The sequence below is a fragment of the Ylistrum balloti genome, unplaced genomic scaffold (assembly GCF_031769215.1).
Source record: "Ylistrum balloti isolate Yb309-2 unplaced genomic scaffold, AGI_CSIRO_Ybal_v1 Utg369954, whole genome shotgun sequence".
NCBI classification, from domain to species: domain Eukaryota; kingdom Metazoa; phylum Mollusca; class Bivalvia; order Pectinida; family Pectinidae; genus Ylistrum; species Ylistrum balloti.
The window spans coordinates 1,473,491-1,488,851 of NW_026782055.1; the positions used below are offsets into that span (position 1 = coordinate 1,473,491).

Below are 15,361 nucleotides of genomic sequence, written 5' to 3' on the forward strand. Positions count from 1 at the left end.
GTGTCATCCTATACTGATAATTCTTATAAAGTTATTTCCAGTGGAAAATAACCAATGTTATGCTCAAAAAAACTATTTTTCCATGAAAATTACAGTATAGTCTAAAAAAAGGATTCCTCCCAAGGAAGAAATGTGACTCATTTTGGTAATTAAAGCAGCTGAAGATGCTGCCATTCATAACAAGTATTTGATTCTACCATATCTGGATCTGGAAAAGAAGACTTTTAAAGTCAATTTGACCCCTTTCAGCCCCACCTGGGGTCAGTCAGGATCAAAATGGGCATACCATCAAGTCATCATCCTTCACTCATAATTCTAACCAAGTTTGAAATATTTCCTATGGAAATTAAACAAATTATGTTATAAACCTAGTTTTCCTATGTAAACTTTAGTAAGCTTTAACCCCTCCCAATGGGGCAATGCGAGACCCTTGGGCCATGAAACCATGAAATTCACAATTTTGGTAAAGCACTTAAAGATGCTTCCATTCATGAAGAGTATTTGATTCTACCTCTTGAGAGGAAGATTTATAAAATCTGAGTCAATTTGAGCCCTTTTGGCCTCACCCCTCAGGCCCCTAGTGGGTGGAGACTGTATAATTTGAAATTTTGCTTCATCTTAGACCAAGGAAAGTTTCTGCAAAATTTCATTGAAATTGGATCAGGGGTGCTAAATTGTTTATGGACGCTTTATACCAGATGAACTGTATTAGAACAGGTCACCAATAAACTTTGTCTCAGGTGACCTAAAAATGCAAAATTGTCATGTAACAATGAAGAGTTGCTGATTGTTGGGGTAGATAAAAACAAAGACTTTAGATATATATTGCTGAAAGATATTTATTCAACTCATTAACAAAATATTAACATCTATCTCATACAGACAGTAAAATAAAAATACATCACATTAAGAGAAGTCTAGATCATCTCTTCACAATCATCAGATAGTCCAACAATCATCCCTTTTGGAAATGTTATGTAACACATCCCATACTTTGATGAAACTGGATCTAAATATAAGCTTGAAACACAGAATCAAAATACTTTAGCATTCCTTGTCAACTTGCTTATATATGAAAAAGCTTCCTTTTTTTGGTAACAGTTGGTAAATACATCGCTAATACACACGTATATATAGGCAAGTTCCAACATAGAAGACTATGTGAGGATGGTGAAGAGATATATTTCCTTGGACGGATTTCTGATATAGTGCTACAGACTATGTGTCTGTACAGTATCTGTATACTCTGACAGTGTTAATACAATTGTGCAGCCCCTCAACCCATGGTTCAACACTTGACCAATTGAGGATTGTTGTTCAGTTACCAATGTGAGGATAATTTGTATAAAGTTTTAGACATAAATAAAAATTCAACAAAACAATTGTAGACTGTATGTTACTCTTTCCACATGAACACAAAAGTATTTTATCAAATTGGAGTAAATTGTAATTTAATACTTTTTGATTTACATTTAACATCACATTTTTAGATAAAACCATGTGTGATAGGTTCTCACACAGAACAAGGTAAGGGAGATAACAATGGACTGATCAACAAGTTGCATTCCCCACATGTCAAAGGAATATGAAAAAAATCTCAGAATAAAAAATACAACACGTTGGGCTGGATTATTTACTGAAGCTCTCAATCTTAAATTGAGTCAATAATTAATACAATTTCTAAAAATCCAAAAATGGTTGTATCATTAGCATCACCAAAATGAAAAAATAAATTACTTTCATATTTTAGGTATATACTCTTATCAATGATCACAAATCAGTAATGTAATGGACGGACTTTAAACTGTAAACATAATTTTTGTTTGTACCAAACAATAAAGATAAAATCGTAGATCATATTGCTAAAATATATGATATAACTCTTTCTAAAACTGCTCAAACATTTAAAATGATCCCATTTCTGGGGAGATTCTACAGCTGATACATCTATATATATTCTATAACATTCTAAGCCATATAGTTAACATGTATAGATAAAACAATTAAAAAAAAAAAAAACATTGAAATAAATTGAAATGGTTCTCCTGCGTAGGTGTTAACAGTAGCCTAGGGTATTTGTTGGAATAAGTTTGGAACTTTTCCTTTCCCAGAATCTTAAATTTGCCATGATTGAAGATGGTATCTACATAAATTGTAACCTTATATGGATTGTTTGAGCACTTTTTTTTAGTTAAGATAATCAGCACTATATTTCAATCACTCTCATTGATTCTTGTTTTGTAATTATCACTGACTAGTTATACCTATTGATACTTCTTGATGAAATATTTTTTCACATATCTTTGAACATCATCAGTTTGACATAAACAATCGAAAGAGATTTTCATTAAAAATAAACTTACAATGAATAAATATTTTCTTACATATTTGCATAACTTATTTTCTTAAATGTTTGCATAAGTTCAGCTGTGTTGTTAGAAACAACAAGTGTCACTAAAATGGACAGACTTTCCAATATTGAACACCATATAGACATTAACTGTATAATATTCTGACCATGGTAATCATTATGCAGTGAAGTTTATAGACCATAGCTGGTATAAATCAGATGATAATTTTTCACTACTCGCCTAAGCTTGATCTCCACTTTGCGGGTTACAAATTCTTCGGAAGTTCGTGTGCTGTCTTTTATCATCTTTTCTGTCACCAAACTGTTATCTCATTCAACCAATAACTTTGAGAGAAAAAACATTTGCTTGTATAATTTTCTGGTCATGATTTTGCTTTGTGAACCGCTGAAGCAAGTAAAAAAAGATACTATTGTAAAGTTAAACAAGTACACCAATCTACGTATACATAACACCAGGCAGGAATGATAGAGAGTTGTGTTGTGTTCCACCGTTAACTTCTTTAGTTTTCTGTCTAAACGTTGCTTTGGTATCCTCTGTCATAAATGAAATCCTACAAAATTAAGAAATGAAAATGAAAAATAATACTAGTTAAGCATTATCATTTTACGTCATGTATATATCTGTGTAATAATGTGGATTGTGAAAGAAATATTAGGCTAATTAAAAAATCATTTTGCTCAGTATACGTTGCACCTAGACTAGGCATATTGTTCAATTAGTCTTTTACAAATGGTATAAACATGTCTGATATGAATACCTAAAACTAATACTTAAAGTTCCATTCTATCTTAAAAGATAATTTCATCAAACCATTTTGATTCATTGAACATATTTGAAGAAGTGACAAACACTGATGTGCTTACAGTGCTAAAAACACAACTACAATTACAAAACAAATAAAGTGAAAATTACAACAAATTGTTGTACTTTTTACTTAAATGTTTCATGTTTTTATTAAGTGCTATAAATTCTAAATATTCTTTTCATTTAAAAGATAAATAATATCACAAACACAATAATCATAAATTGAATACAACACAACATAACCAAGCTGTAAGGACCATTAGGTAATTATATTCACACAGCCACAAACCCTCGTTACCAAAATCCATATCAATGTTTTATACACAGTATTAGCCAACTTTGACCTCAAGCTTTGATATACTTGTATGTCACAGTAAAATTGCATGTATACATAGACTTTAATAAAAGGGACATCAACAAAATATCACTAATTATAAAGGAAATATCATTTAAGAAATGTTTATGTTTTCATCCTGTGATTTTAATAATCAAAACGTTAATTTTGTAATAAAAGCTTCTAATCATTTATCAAACATATATTTTTCTCTCTCTTGATTGTTTCAACATACTTTTGCTAGTCCTCATACCAAGGAAATTTTTCCTGTACTGCCATTGGTGGGCAACATACTGGCAATTTGCTGACATAAAGGGAGTTCAGGACAAGTTAGGATTTCATAAGATTTCGAAAACTGCAGAAAATCATCTACTAATATTCTCATGGAAATTCTTTAGAGTTAGCAAGGTTGATTTACAAACTTTTGTGCATCCCCGATTACGTCATAACAGATTTGCATTGTTATAAGAAGTAATGAAATTTTAGAGAAAGCATACACACTTTTGTATTTATACAATACTCCTATGAAATCTATGATTCAGTGACCTTTCAATTCCTAATTTCCTGATGCGCTATATTCAGACAGTTGGCTGGTAGTATTCCTAATAATTTTTTCTATCTCAACTGACCATAGGAGTGATATTTTGATGCTAATAATAGTATCAAAAGTCATTACAAGTAATTCTTAAAAGGTACAAAAAAGTCAGAAATTTTGCAACTTGGGCCGAACACTCCTTCAAATGTCAAGTGGAAAATTCATGTATGTTACAAGTGGTAGCACACTGTCATGGACATGGACAATTTATCGTTTGTAATGTGAGCATGAATAAAAATGCCAACTGTGGCATATATATCTTTATAAAGGACATAGCACAATGGTCATTTCTAAAGTGATCTACTAACATTTATGGTAGATGTGACATGTGTATACACCCAGGCAAATGGTGAATACTACAACACAGATATTTCTTCACTATTCACTCATCACTGACTGATTCTTTTTTATTTTGTAATTTCAATCTTCATTCATTCCACAGAGTCACTTTGTATTGTCACCTAGCCAATAGTACTAAAAATTGGCAAAACTTGATATTAGGAGTTTAAAAAAAAAATACATAAAAAATAATACACACACACAAATGTAAAGCACTAGTAAGTGTATTTACCATTAGACTTCAGAGGACTAAAAGAAGATGACAAAGACATAATGAGAAGACAATTCACCTGTATTTACTTGACATTATCAAAGCTGCAGTTTTCATAAGGTAATAATAAAAGAGGGCAATAGAGTTAATGCTGAACACTGTACAAAAATGAAAAGTTATTATCAGAAGGCAAATGCTTTCCTATGTACAGATCCAGGATAAAAAAATACTGATATATTACAGATGTACAGTGTCTTACTAACTGTGTCAAAATAACTTCCATTTTTTAAGTACACCTGGAATAGCTTGTAATGACTGTATAGCATTTAATACATAAAATGTAGCATGACTATATACCCTTATATCTGGTTATTTATTGGACAGTACTACTTCCAAAGACAACAATCTAATCTGAGATTTCTTAAATCTTTGACCCATATAAGGTCACAAACATATGCTTTGCTAAAAGGATTACTGTCAACTTTGGTCTTAATTAGCTTGTTATAATCAAAACATTAGAAATGAGACACACTTAATACAGCGTAACTATTATCACATAATAGACTCTATACTGGACTATGTAAAAATGTTGAGGAAGACATAAACGATAATTGTATACAACAGTAGAGATTGAATGGTTTACACCAATGAAAAGCTAAAGAAACACCTTAAATACATACGCTTCTTTAGGAGAGCTTTTTAACAAAAACAAATATACCCATAAAATTGATGACATATAATTACTTCTTAAATAAAATAGGTGTATCATTGTGATGTCTACCTATAATATTCTTGATATATAACTAATTCTTAAGTAAAATAGAGGTGAATCTTGTAATGTATACCTATAATATTCTTGATATAGAATTAATTCTGAAGTAAAATAGAGGTGAATCATCGTAATAAGGATGCATCTATTACAATGCTCAGCTGTTCATTTTGTGATTTGATCAGGACCAGAAGCTGTAATGTTTTTATTAACTTCCTGAATGATAATCGAGGCTGTTTCTGAAAACATTGACTTTCAAACCACCTCCATAACTCACAACTAGTAATGATGCACCTTTACATTGTTTTTGTAAACATTTCAGACTTGGAGAAGTTTTGTTCCAATTTCCTCTAATACAACCTAGACCTCTCCTCTAAATGAGGAAAGCTTCCATCGCAGTTTCTACAACAAGCTTGATAAGATATCAGTAATGTCTCAAATTCCTAATAAATCAAATATTCTGTGAAAGAAACTTTTCTTAACTTACCACGTTGGTTCCTGAACCAGGTCGAGATCGTGCTCTGAGCGCGCGGGAACTGTTGCCACTACTAGGTGATGCCCCTCGACCACTACCGCTAAAAGAAGTATCTGAATCCCATCTTTCTAATTCTTCACGAACTAATTTTTCCATCTGTTCTCTTTTCACTTCATCACTATTACCATCAGACTTGAAGAAACAAAGTGTGTGATCAAACCATCAATCTTGGTGAAAGGTTACAAGGAAGGTGAAATGTTATCTTGTGACTTGACAGAGTAGAATTTTACTATAAATATCATCAACTCTGACCAAGTGATTCAATAAACGACATCGTTGCTGCTTTCAGCCATATTTTCACTGTCTGACTTTTGTTCTTAATAAGAGCATTTACACCCATATTTAACCTCATGTATGGAAAATTAAGCATGAAAGCATCAACTGACACCGTAGTGATATCTAATCTCATGGAAAGTCGAAACATGTTAAATATGAGTTGGATCATAAGTGAACCACTGCAAATCAAATTTGAGTTATTTCACAGAGGAAATAAGACTCTTTGTGACAAATGAATCAATTTGAATGTCAAAATTGTGAATAAACACAAACACATTGTGACAAGTAAACATTAATAGAGCACAACAACAATCCTTTGAGTTTGTAAAATCACTGAACACATGTTAAACCTATTTATCGATTCCTTTACTGTCATAAAGAAACTGAAACATTTATGTGATACCTACCTCTGTTATACTGTCAAGTATTTTTCCCATTGTTTCCCTTCTTTTTAATTTAGCTTTTTCCATAGCTTCTAATTTCACCAATACTGCATCTATTTTTGAAACTATACTGCCTATGGAGTGTTCCATTCTGTCTACCCTCCGTGAGAGTACTGTAAATTCTTCGTATGAAACACCACTTGATGCCCGTCCAGAGCGTGATGATTTGGTGCCACTTTCATCGTCATCTGATTCCTCTGCACTATCGTCATTGAAACTTGTTCTGCTGCGGGCTGTGCCTGGTCTATTTCCTGTCTTCTCTAAGTCATCATATTCTTTATTTATAGCAGTCTGTGATGAAAAATTTACATGTAACTAACACGTAAGACACAAAAAATAAGTTCATACAATATTTCCCGTTTTGATTTCTGTTTTTTTATTTCAATAACACCACTTAGTTAATTTTACATCATTAAATAAAGGAGTGTCCTAAATGAACCATAAATGACTTCACAATTCAAAGAAATATCACTGCATTCAAACTATAGTATATTTTCTGAAATACCAGTCCAAAATAAAAAAAAACACTTCACAATCTCGGTTTTACAGTAAAAGTCACAGGTGCCTTTAGCAAGCTCAACAAATCTTCACTTGATTCTAAACAAAATTCCATGAATAAATTACACAATCATTACAAGAAATATTTTATTACAAACTTTCTCACCTTTTGGTCCTGGAGATCTTTAGCCAAACATTTCTGTTCATCAGCATCTAGGATTCGGTCACCATCAACATCATACTTGGCAAACAAAGCTTCAATTTCACTATCAGCATATCCACGACTAGCAAGAGAACATGATTCAGTAAATCTGATGAAATGTTACAAGGCTATCTAGTAATTATAAGATGATGCCAACAATCAGGGAAGTGTTTAGTCATAGGATCTTTGTAGACTTTTAAATCCACATCATGAATTGTTAATACTTGGACAATATCATCATTAAAACACAGGTATGCGACAGATTTAATAATACTGAAGTTGATACTTAAAGAGATTGTTAGAAAGAACAATACTAACTAGGGACTAACTAAGATGTTACGATATCCCCATACCGATCTTTTTATTTCAAAGTGGTCATGTGCTACGTTTGACCCTTAAGTGTTGACCAATGACCACTACAATATAATCTGAAATGAATGTTTTCAAATTTGAAATAACTTTTTTACAATAATAATGTTTGTCATAAAATCCCTATGATTTTTCAGAATATCAGAAATTACATTGTATTGGTAATTAAAGGACAAATGATGAATGTGTTTGGAAATATTGATCTTTGTGAAATAATCACTCATAAAAAACAGAAAATTTTTAATCATTTGAAGATTACACCAATATCTACAGAACAGCTGAGAATATATAATGTGAACAACTCACGTTTTCAGATCTGTGCGCCATTCCTCAAACTGCAGTTTCTGATCATGGTTAATGTCAGCACTCTTCAAAGCTTCCTGGATGTCAATGATCTTGTCACGTTTGAAGTTGATTTTTTCAACCATCTTCATGTAACCCTAAATCAAGAGCAAATGAATCTGTCAATATATTTGAAAAGTCTGTTTAAAATCTACATTATTTCCATACCGGTATTAATTTGATCAAATTTTTAGTTTAATGTGACTGAATACTGTGATGGGATAAAAGATGTTCATTTTTTAATCCTTTTAAATCCAGATATCTTTACATCAAGTACTCTTCAGTACAGTTTGTAAAGCGTGATAAATTTTAAAAATGCCTTCATTTTTTCTTCAGAAGGAAATGGTTTGAACTTTAAAGTAATCAGTTATTGTCATTGAGTGGTATTTAATAGCATAAGAAACAAGGCTTTGAATTAACAAGAGTTGACAGGTGGGGTCAAATGACATCAAATTTAAACATGAACAAAAAAATCTCTGGAAATAAATATTCTTCATGGATGGAGAATTACAAAGGATTTTGTTTGTACATGGTGTAATTCATACATACCAATATCTGTATCAATAATTACTGATTTCTTACACTATTAGAGCAAAATTGATTAACTATTAATTCAGTTGTCCTTTTTTGAATACAAATTTGATAATGAAATCATAATTACATGTACACTGCAGCCTTACCCTCTTGAAGTAGTCACCCATCTCAAACTCATTCTTTTGATTTGCCATGTCACCCTTCACCTCAGAATAGGTGTCATTGATAATGGCCAAGAACATGTTGATCAGAACGAAGAACACAAAGAACACAAACAGCATGAAAAATATTGGACCAAGAACACGATTGGCTGCTTCCAGTTGATGGAAATCAAAATCTCCAAGGATGATACGGAACAGTGTGAAGCTGAAATTGCCAACATTTTTCATATATTTGTTTGCTGAAACACATTTCATTTTGCAAGAATATGCACTTCATGAAAAAGTTTTTGCATTACGTTTTTTGATTTTTATTATGAAACCTTTGATCAACATTAAGAACACTCTGAATTAGTTGAATAGATGGTGTTTTTGTTTTAAATGGAATTTTGTTATCTTACCATTTTTAGTTTCAAATTACAACAGACATTTCAATAAAATGACTTGATAATTTTTACTTACAAGGAGTTCTGGAAATTACTGAAATCCTTCACTTGTGTACCAAAGAGGAGATAACCTAGCTGTGTGAAGGCCAGGAAAATGATAAAGAACATGACAGCAAAACCTGCCAAATCCTTAGCACAGCGTCCAAGAGTGGAGGACAGTTGGGTCATCGTCTTGTTGAAACTGATGTACTTGAAGATCTGGATAAGATTTGAAATCATAATATAAACTGGTGCATTTGAATTGGGAATTGTTTTCTTTTGTTTGTCATTAATTTTTCAGTATTTCTCATAAGTAACAAAACTTCAATAAAATTTACAAATGCATTCTTATAATGAAAAAAATGAAAATATCAATTATAAGCCATTAAGTTAATCTATTGACCTCTGTGAAAATCAATATAGGTCAAGGTAATGCAAGGTCAAACCCCTTCATAAAAGCATGCTACAAATCCAAGGAAGACCCACATGAATGCATTCTAAAGACCCAAAAACACTTCCCTGGGCCTATAAGCACCTAGGTAAGCAGGAAATCAAATACCCATTACATAATAACTATTACATGATCTATCCAGTATGTGGTGCAAATAGAAAATTGGTAATGAATATTATTTTAACTTAGACAAACCTTGATCCAGGCCAGGAAGACTGCTATGGCAATAGCATTGTCAAACCTAGTCTGCCAGTAGCTGAGGAACTCAAAGTCAGCATATTTGTCTGGATTTGCCAGTAGCACACTTAGCTTGTTGTCTACTGCCATGGTTCGATACACATCAAATGCCACACAAAGGATTGCTATCAAGATCACCAGGATGTCAAGGATGTTCCAAACATTTTTGAAGTAGGACAGTTTGTGCTTCTTGATCTATAATTAGAAAAACTGACCTTTTGTAAATGTAAAAATGAATTTCTTAAAATGGACTCCATTTATACTTTCACTTAAACATTAATATTTCTGCTTTTCAGAGCAAAATAAATAAAAGAAAAATATATACCTCCAGAGATTCCTCCACAATGTAATAAACAATGAAGAGGAAAAAGATACATTCACAAGCCATAATGAAGTAATCCTGAACAGTCACATAGCGGATCAGCTTTACTGTTCGGAAAGTCCACGATGGAATGGCACCACCCGTTGCTGGGAACTCCACCAGGAATCTGTTAAACAAACATATACAATGAACTTTTTCTTCTTGTTCCAAATACAAAAGTAGGATTATTACCAAAACATAACATTCTGATAGAACTAAAATGAACTAATCACCTGATGACACAGAAGAGGTTGATGTTGGCATTGTAGACCGTAAAGTCAATAAAGACTGCCCTTGTGCCCCGGTCTATCCATCGTTCATTGAACAGGTGGTCCATCAGTGCTTTAGCAGATGTGTAGTTGTTCCCAACCATTTCCTGAACATAACCTGCACCACTGTATGTTGTCAGCTGACCCCAGTGGCTTGACCCTTCCAGTTCATCTTCTGTCCTATATGTCCACCTGTGCAAACAAAAGCATACCAGTAAGAGACAGCCTATTGCTTTCCCAACCCCCTCTGAAAAAAAAAATGAATATCATGAGTATCAAAATCAATCTCATACTTCCAACTTAAACACATTTTTACTCACATTCGTCCAGACCCTCAATTATTTCATTAATTTCAGAAATTCATTCATTTTGTCTCATCAGATTCCTACCATTTTTAGTACAGTTTAATACACTCTCTCCATTTTTTTTGACATAAGCACCTCTGAAGGAAAATGTTTAATATTACAAACTTATTGGAAATTGTTTTTAACCAATCAGAGATCTCATTACCAGTAACTGTCTGAGAAAAAAGTGAGGTAAAAGACAGCATCATACATAGATCCAACTTTAGTCAAAACTAAGCAAAGTAGACTATTTTGGGACAACATTTAGATTTTCTCTCTAAAGTGGCAAGGGTTGCCAAGTAAAGAAACTTAAGTTTCTCTTATCATCAATCTGAAATACAAGTACTCATTAATTTGTTAAAGGGTAAGTTCTGCTACATACGCTGTGTAACCAGGGTGGGACGCGGTATCAGATGTTTTGTCTTCCAAATTCTCCGAGTAGGAGTCATAGCAATGACGGATTGAATTCATGAAGTCCTCATGAACCATACAGGAGTTCCTGCTGACCTTCAGCTGTCTCAGTCGTGGTATACCAAGTAACTTGTTTTCATAGTAGATGTAACCAAGGTCATCAGGATTTGTGATGTCCTCACCATTGTACCATTTTTCCCAATACAGTCCCTTCAACAGAGTCTGCCGGCTGAACTGTAAATAAACAGAATAACATTTTTGTTTTCTTTTTCAATCCAGCATTCATATTTTCAGTTTCTAAGCGATAGTTGTGTTCTCAGAAGCCAACAGTGACTTCTGGGACTTGGATATTTAATTTCTACACTTTTCCTGCTGGACTTGTAAATTTTGTGAACCCACTTACCTACAAGCAAAGAGACCAATCAGTTTGAAAAAAAAAAAAAAAAAAAATACAGAGTCACTGTACTGTAGATGACAAATATTGAGTCATATAACTTACCTTCCAGAAATCATCAACATTGGTGAGGGTTTGGAAAGTGCCACCACCATCGTGTGATGTTGAGAGGAACAGGTCACTCATAACCTTGGTGTAGTAATACATCTTTGTCGAAGTCATTCCAAAGGTCACTGTTCATCATAAAGACACATTGTCAGGACATCCCATCTTGTTTTATTTAAGATTTTTTTTATTTTAGAAGTGAAATACTCCTCATAAAGTAAACAACACTAATTTCACAATTTTTTTCAAATCCAATTTACAAAACATTTAAAGGTAAGATAACTAATCAGATGCACCATTTTTTCACAAGAGTCAGTAATCTGTACCTACCAACACAGAGAATGACCAAAAATACAATGTAGATGATCAGCTCTCTGAGAGTGGTCTTGACATGGAGTTCTCGATTTCCCTTTGTCTCCTCAGTCTGACGGGTGGCCCAGAGTGCTGTATAAAGCATTATATACATGCATTAAGATTTTGTCACAAAGACCTATTTTACAGCATTGAAATGAAGTAAAAAAATGGGTCCATGGGGCCTGTATCGCTCACCTGGATTTCCTTTTATATAAACTTAATGGCCAAATAAAACAAAATCTTATCTTTACTATATAAGGTTTTCAAAGAACTTGCTAAAAGGCCCCTGGAGGCAGAAAAACACCATCTAAGCAACTTGATTCTCCTTCCCTGAGGACGCTTCTAACCAAATTTAGTAAAAAAATTGATTCAATCGTTCATAACTAGCAACAATTTTTTGATAGACACCAGACAAGGGATGACGTGCACCATGGCAAAAGCTCACCAGTCCTTTGGACCAGGTGAGCTAAAAAATTACTGATATCCTATAATAAACTGTATAAACCTTCACAACAGCAACCTACTGATCAAATATCTTGATATTAATTCAATTAAGAGGTTTATCAACCCGTAGTCTTTAGAGTAGGTAAAGGCCAGTTTGAACTTTTTGTTTGTCCTTCACACTAGTATGAAGTCCTGTTTTCTTGGTCAATATATTTAACCCATATGCCTAATTAATAGTACTTCAGGAACAAGATTCTAATTTTTAGGCTAAGCATGTAAAGTCCAATCAAGTGAATTTTACAATATCAATGTATGGCAATTTTTTTTGTCTTTTTGTTTTCAACCTGATGGTTTATGTCACACAAGGCACCCAACTGTCATATTGTGGACACAATTGGGTCTTTCATAAATCTACTCTGAAAGGTACATGTTTTTTTTATACAGATTGAATGGAATATTATTGCACTGTCATCATAGCATCAACAGCATACATATTACATTCAAATAGTTAAATATATTACAAAATCATATAACTCATTTGTTTCAATTCATTAGATGGGTCTATGTTTTTATGATGTTCAATAAAACCAATCGAGTATAAACAAAGATGTTGAAAACATTTTATATTTCTACCAACTAATCAGAACCTATAACATCATTTCTAATTGGGTTCTTAAATCTTAAATCTGATGACCAGGAGTTGTCTGTCCTCGTTGCATCAGGATTTAGTATAAATATAAACTATTGATATGACTGGACATGATGTAGTTCAGTTTAAATATTGTTCCATTATTTTGAATTTTAAGTATTAATGCCAAGGCTGAAAAGATTCAAGCCGTTTAAGTTGACCAAAACAATATACACATATGTATACACAGGTAAACCATGCCATAGTTCAATCTGTTCATTGGCCTGGTATTTAAAGCAAATGAATATTGTACTACATTGAACACATGAATACAACAGTCCATGTACAATGTATTTCAAATTCTTATTATCCAACAAAACTTGTGGTTTATACAAGAACTTGCCATCTCATATATTTAAGTTTTGAAAAATCATCGAAAAATAAAAATATTATGAATAAAAAAAAAAAAAAAACTTGCCATCTCCATGCAATATCAAAGCCACCATTAATTATTGATTATTACTTGCATATTTTTTATATTTAGCTTTTTTCTTCATTTGTCTTTCATGATTTATTCTAACCATATTGCCTAGTGTAAGGGATACATATATTGCAAAAACACTTTGCAGGTTTTTGCTTTATTTTTGTTTTAAAAATGCAATCAATAAATTTGCATTAACTGGTCATTATGCCTTTCTTATGCAGCACCTTATTCCACTTTTAAATCTATAACCATAAAAGTAACAATGGCTTCAAGAAAGGACGTTTGATTATATACAGGTACATCATTTTTAATCGATAATCATCCTGTTTCACTAGGTTGTGAAATCAATGATAATGAATTCTATAGCCTACAACAACATCATACAATATGTAAACGATGGAAAATCTATATCCAGATCTTTGTTTTGCATTGATGTTGTGTTTCAGCTTACCTGTAAAATCAATACACTCATAACAGAAAGTTACATGGGATCAATAAAAATTCTACTCAATTATCCATGTAACTGGCACCAATGTAGCTTTGGAGGTTATGCCTAGTATACACTGGTCTAAATAATTCAGGTGTTAGGGAATCAATACCTCAAAGTATCAGTAGGTAGGACCAGAACAATTGAAGTAGATATGGTAGGTAAACACGTCATCCAAAAACTGGACTTTAGTTCTATACACACATTAATGTAGTGTATTCTGTGGACTTGAATAAGAGTGTAGCAGTTTTAATGTTATTTTGCCTCCAAATTAAGCTTTGAATTTAAAAGCATATCTAATTTACATATTCTTAAAATTGTATCGTCATTGGATAATGAGTAAAGTAATGATATTTCATGATGTATTGATGAGTTTTGTCATGATTTTCAGGGAATTTTCATTTTCATGGATATAGAGGCCTTAGTTAGGCATGTGTTCATTATATACACTATATTATTTGTTTTATATCACTACATTATCATTATACCTAGGTGTTGCAAAACGTCTTTTAAGCCAGAACTTTATTATAACAGCTTCTTATATGTAACAGTCATATTGTTCAGTACAAAAACTTATCGTAGGTCTATAATAACAAATTAGGAAATTAAAAACAATCAAACAAAAATTAAAAAAGAACAAAAAAACGAACAAAAGAAAAAGAAGAGAAAAAACCACTCTACTCACATCTGATTCCCTTTCCAATCTTGCCACAGAAGCTGGTAGGTTTTGATTTAGCAACCTGTGTCTGCTCCTTTCCCCGATCCGATCGTGAATTCGGTTTCTGGCCATATTCGTTCTCCATTGCATCGGGGCTATCTGGTAAATCAGGGTCTTCTCTTGGCCGGAATTCGAATTGGTTGTCGGGTCTTGCATGACCTGATCCAAAATCCAGATCGTCTGACCAGGCCGTGCGGGATTGCGCACTATCAGGACGTTGTTTCGGCATAATCCTCTCAGCTCGTACTCTTTGATCGGATCACAGCACAGTACCCGAAACAACAATGAGTTTGACAACTCGCCAAAAGTGTGTTTACGAAGTTTCTTTCTTTTCCTGTTCAGAATAAGACACAGAAATTACTTCCAATATCAGTCACAGCTCTCACATGTACATATTTCTGCTGATTATCGACACAAATGAAATGGCAGTTTACCTTGTACACTACCTGACCTAGTATCGATTTTTGA

At 32.8% G+C, this 15,361-nt stretch overlaps 1 protein-coding gene across 1 annotated transcript; it reads right to left on the reverse strand.

The window, feature by feature from the left end:
• Positions 1-821: 821 nt before the first annotated feature.
• On the reverse strand, positions 822-15,361 carry LOC132547391 (polycystin-2-like protein 1). Its single transcript, XM_060211149.1, has 14 exons — positions 14,861-15,361; positions 12,109-12,222; positions 11,779-11,906; positions 11,251-11,513; positions 10,489-10,716; positions 10,220-10,382; positions 9,853-10,089; positions 9,244-9,425; positions 8,770-8,989; positions 8,054-8,187; positions 7,343-7,460; positions 6,643-6,969; positions 5,912-6,091; positions 822-2,922 (listed from the first exon to the last, which is right to left on the reverse strand). The coding sequence occupies exons 1-14, from the start codon at positions 15,120-15,122 to the stop codon at positions 2,884-2,886; spliced, it is 2,595 nt and encodes an 864-aa protein (XP_060067132.1). The 5' UTR covers positions 15,123-15,361; the 3' UTR covers positions 822-2,883.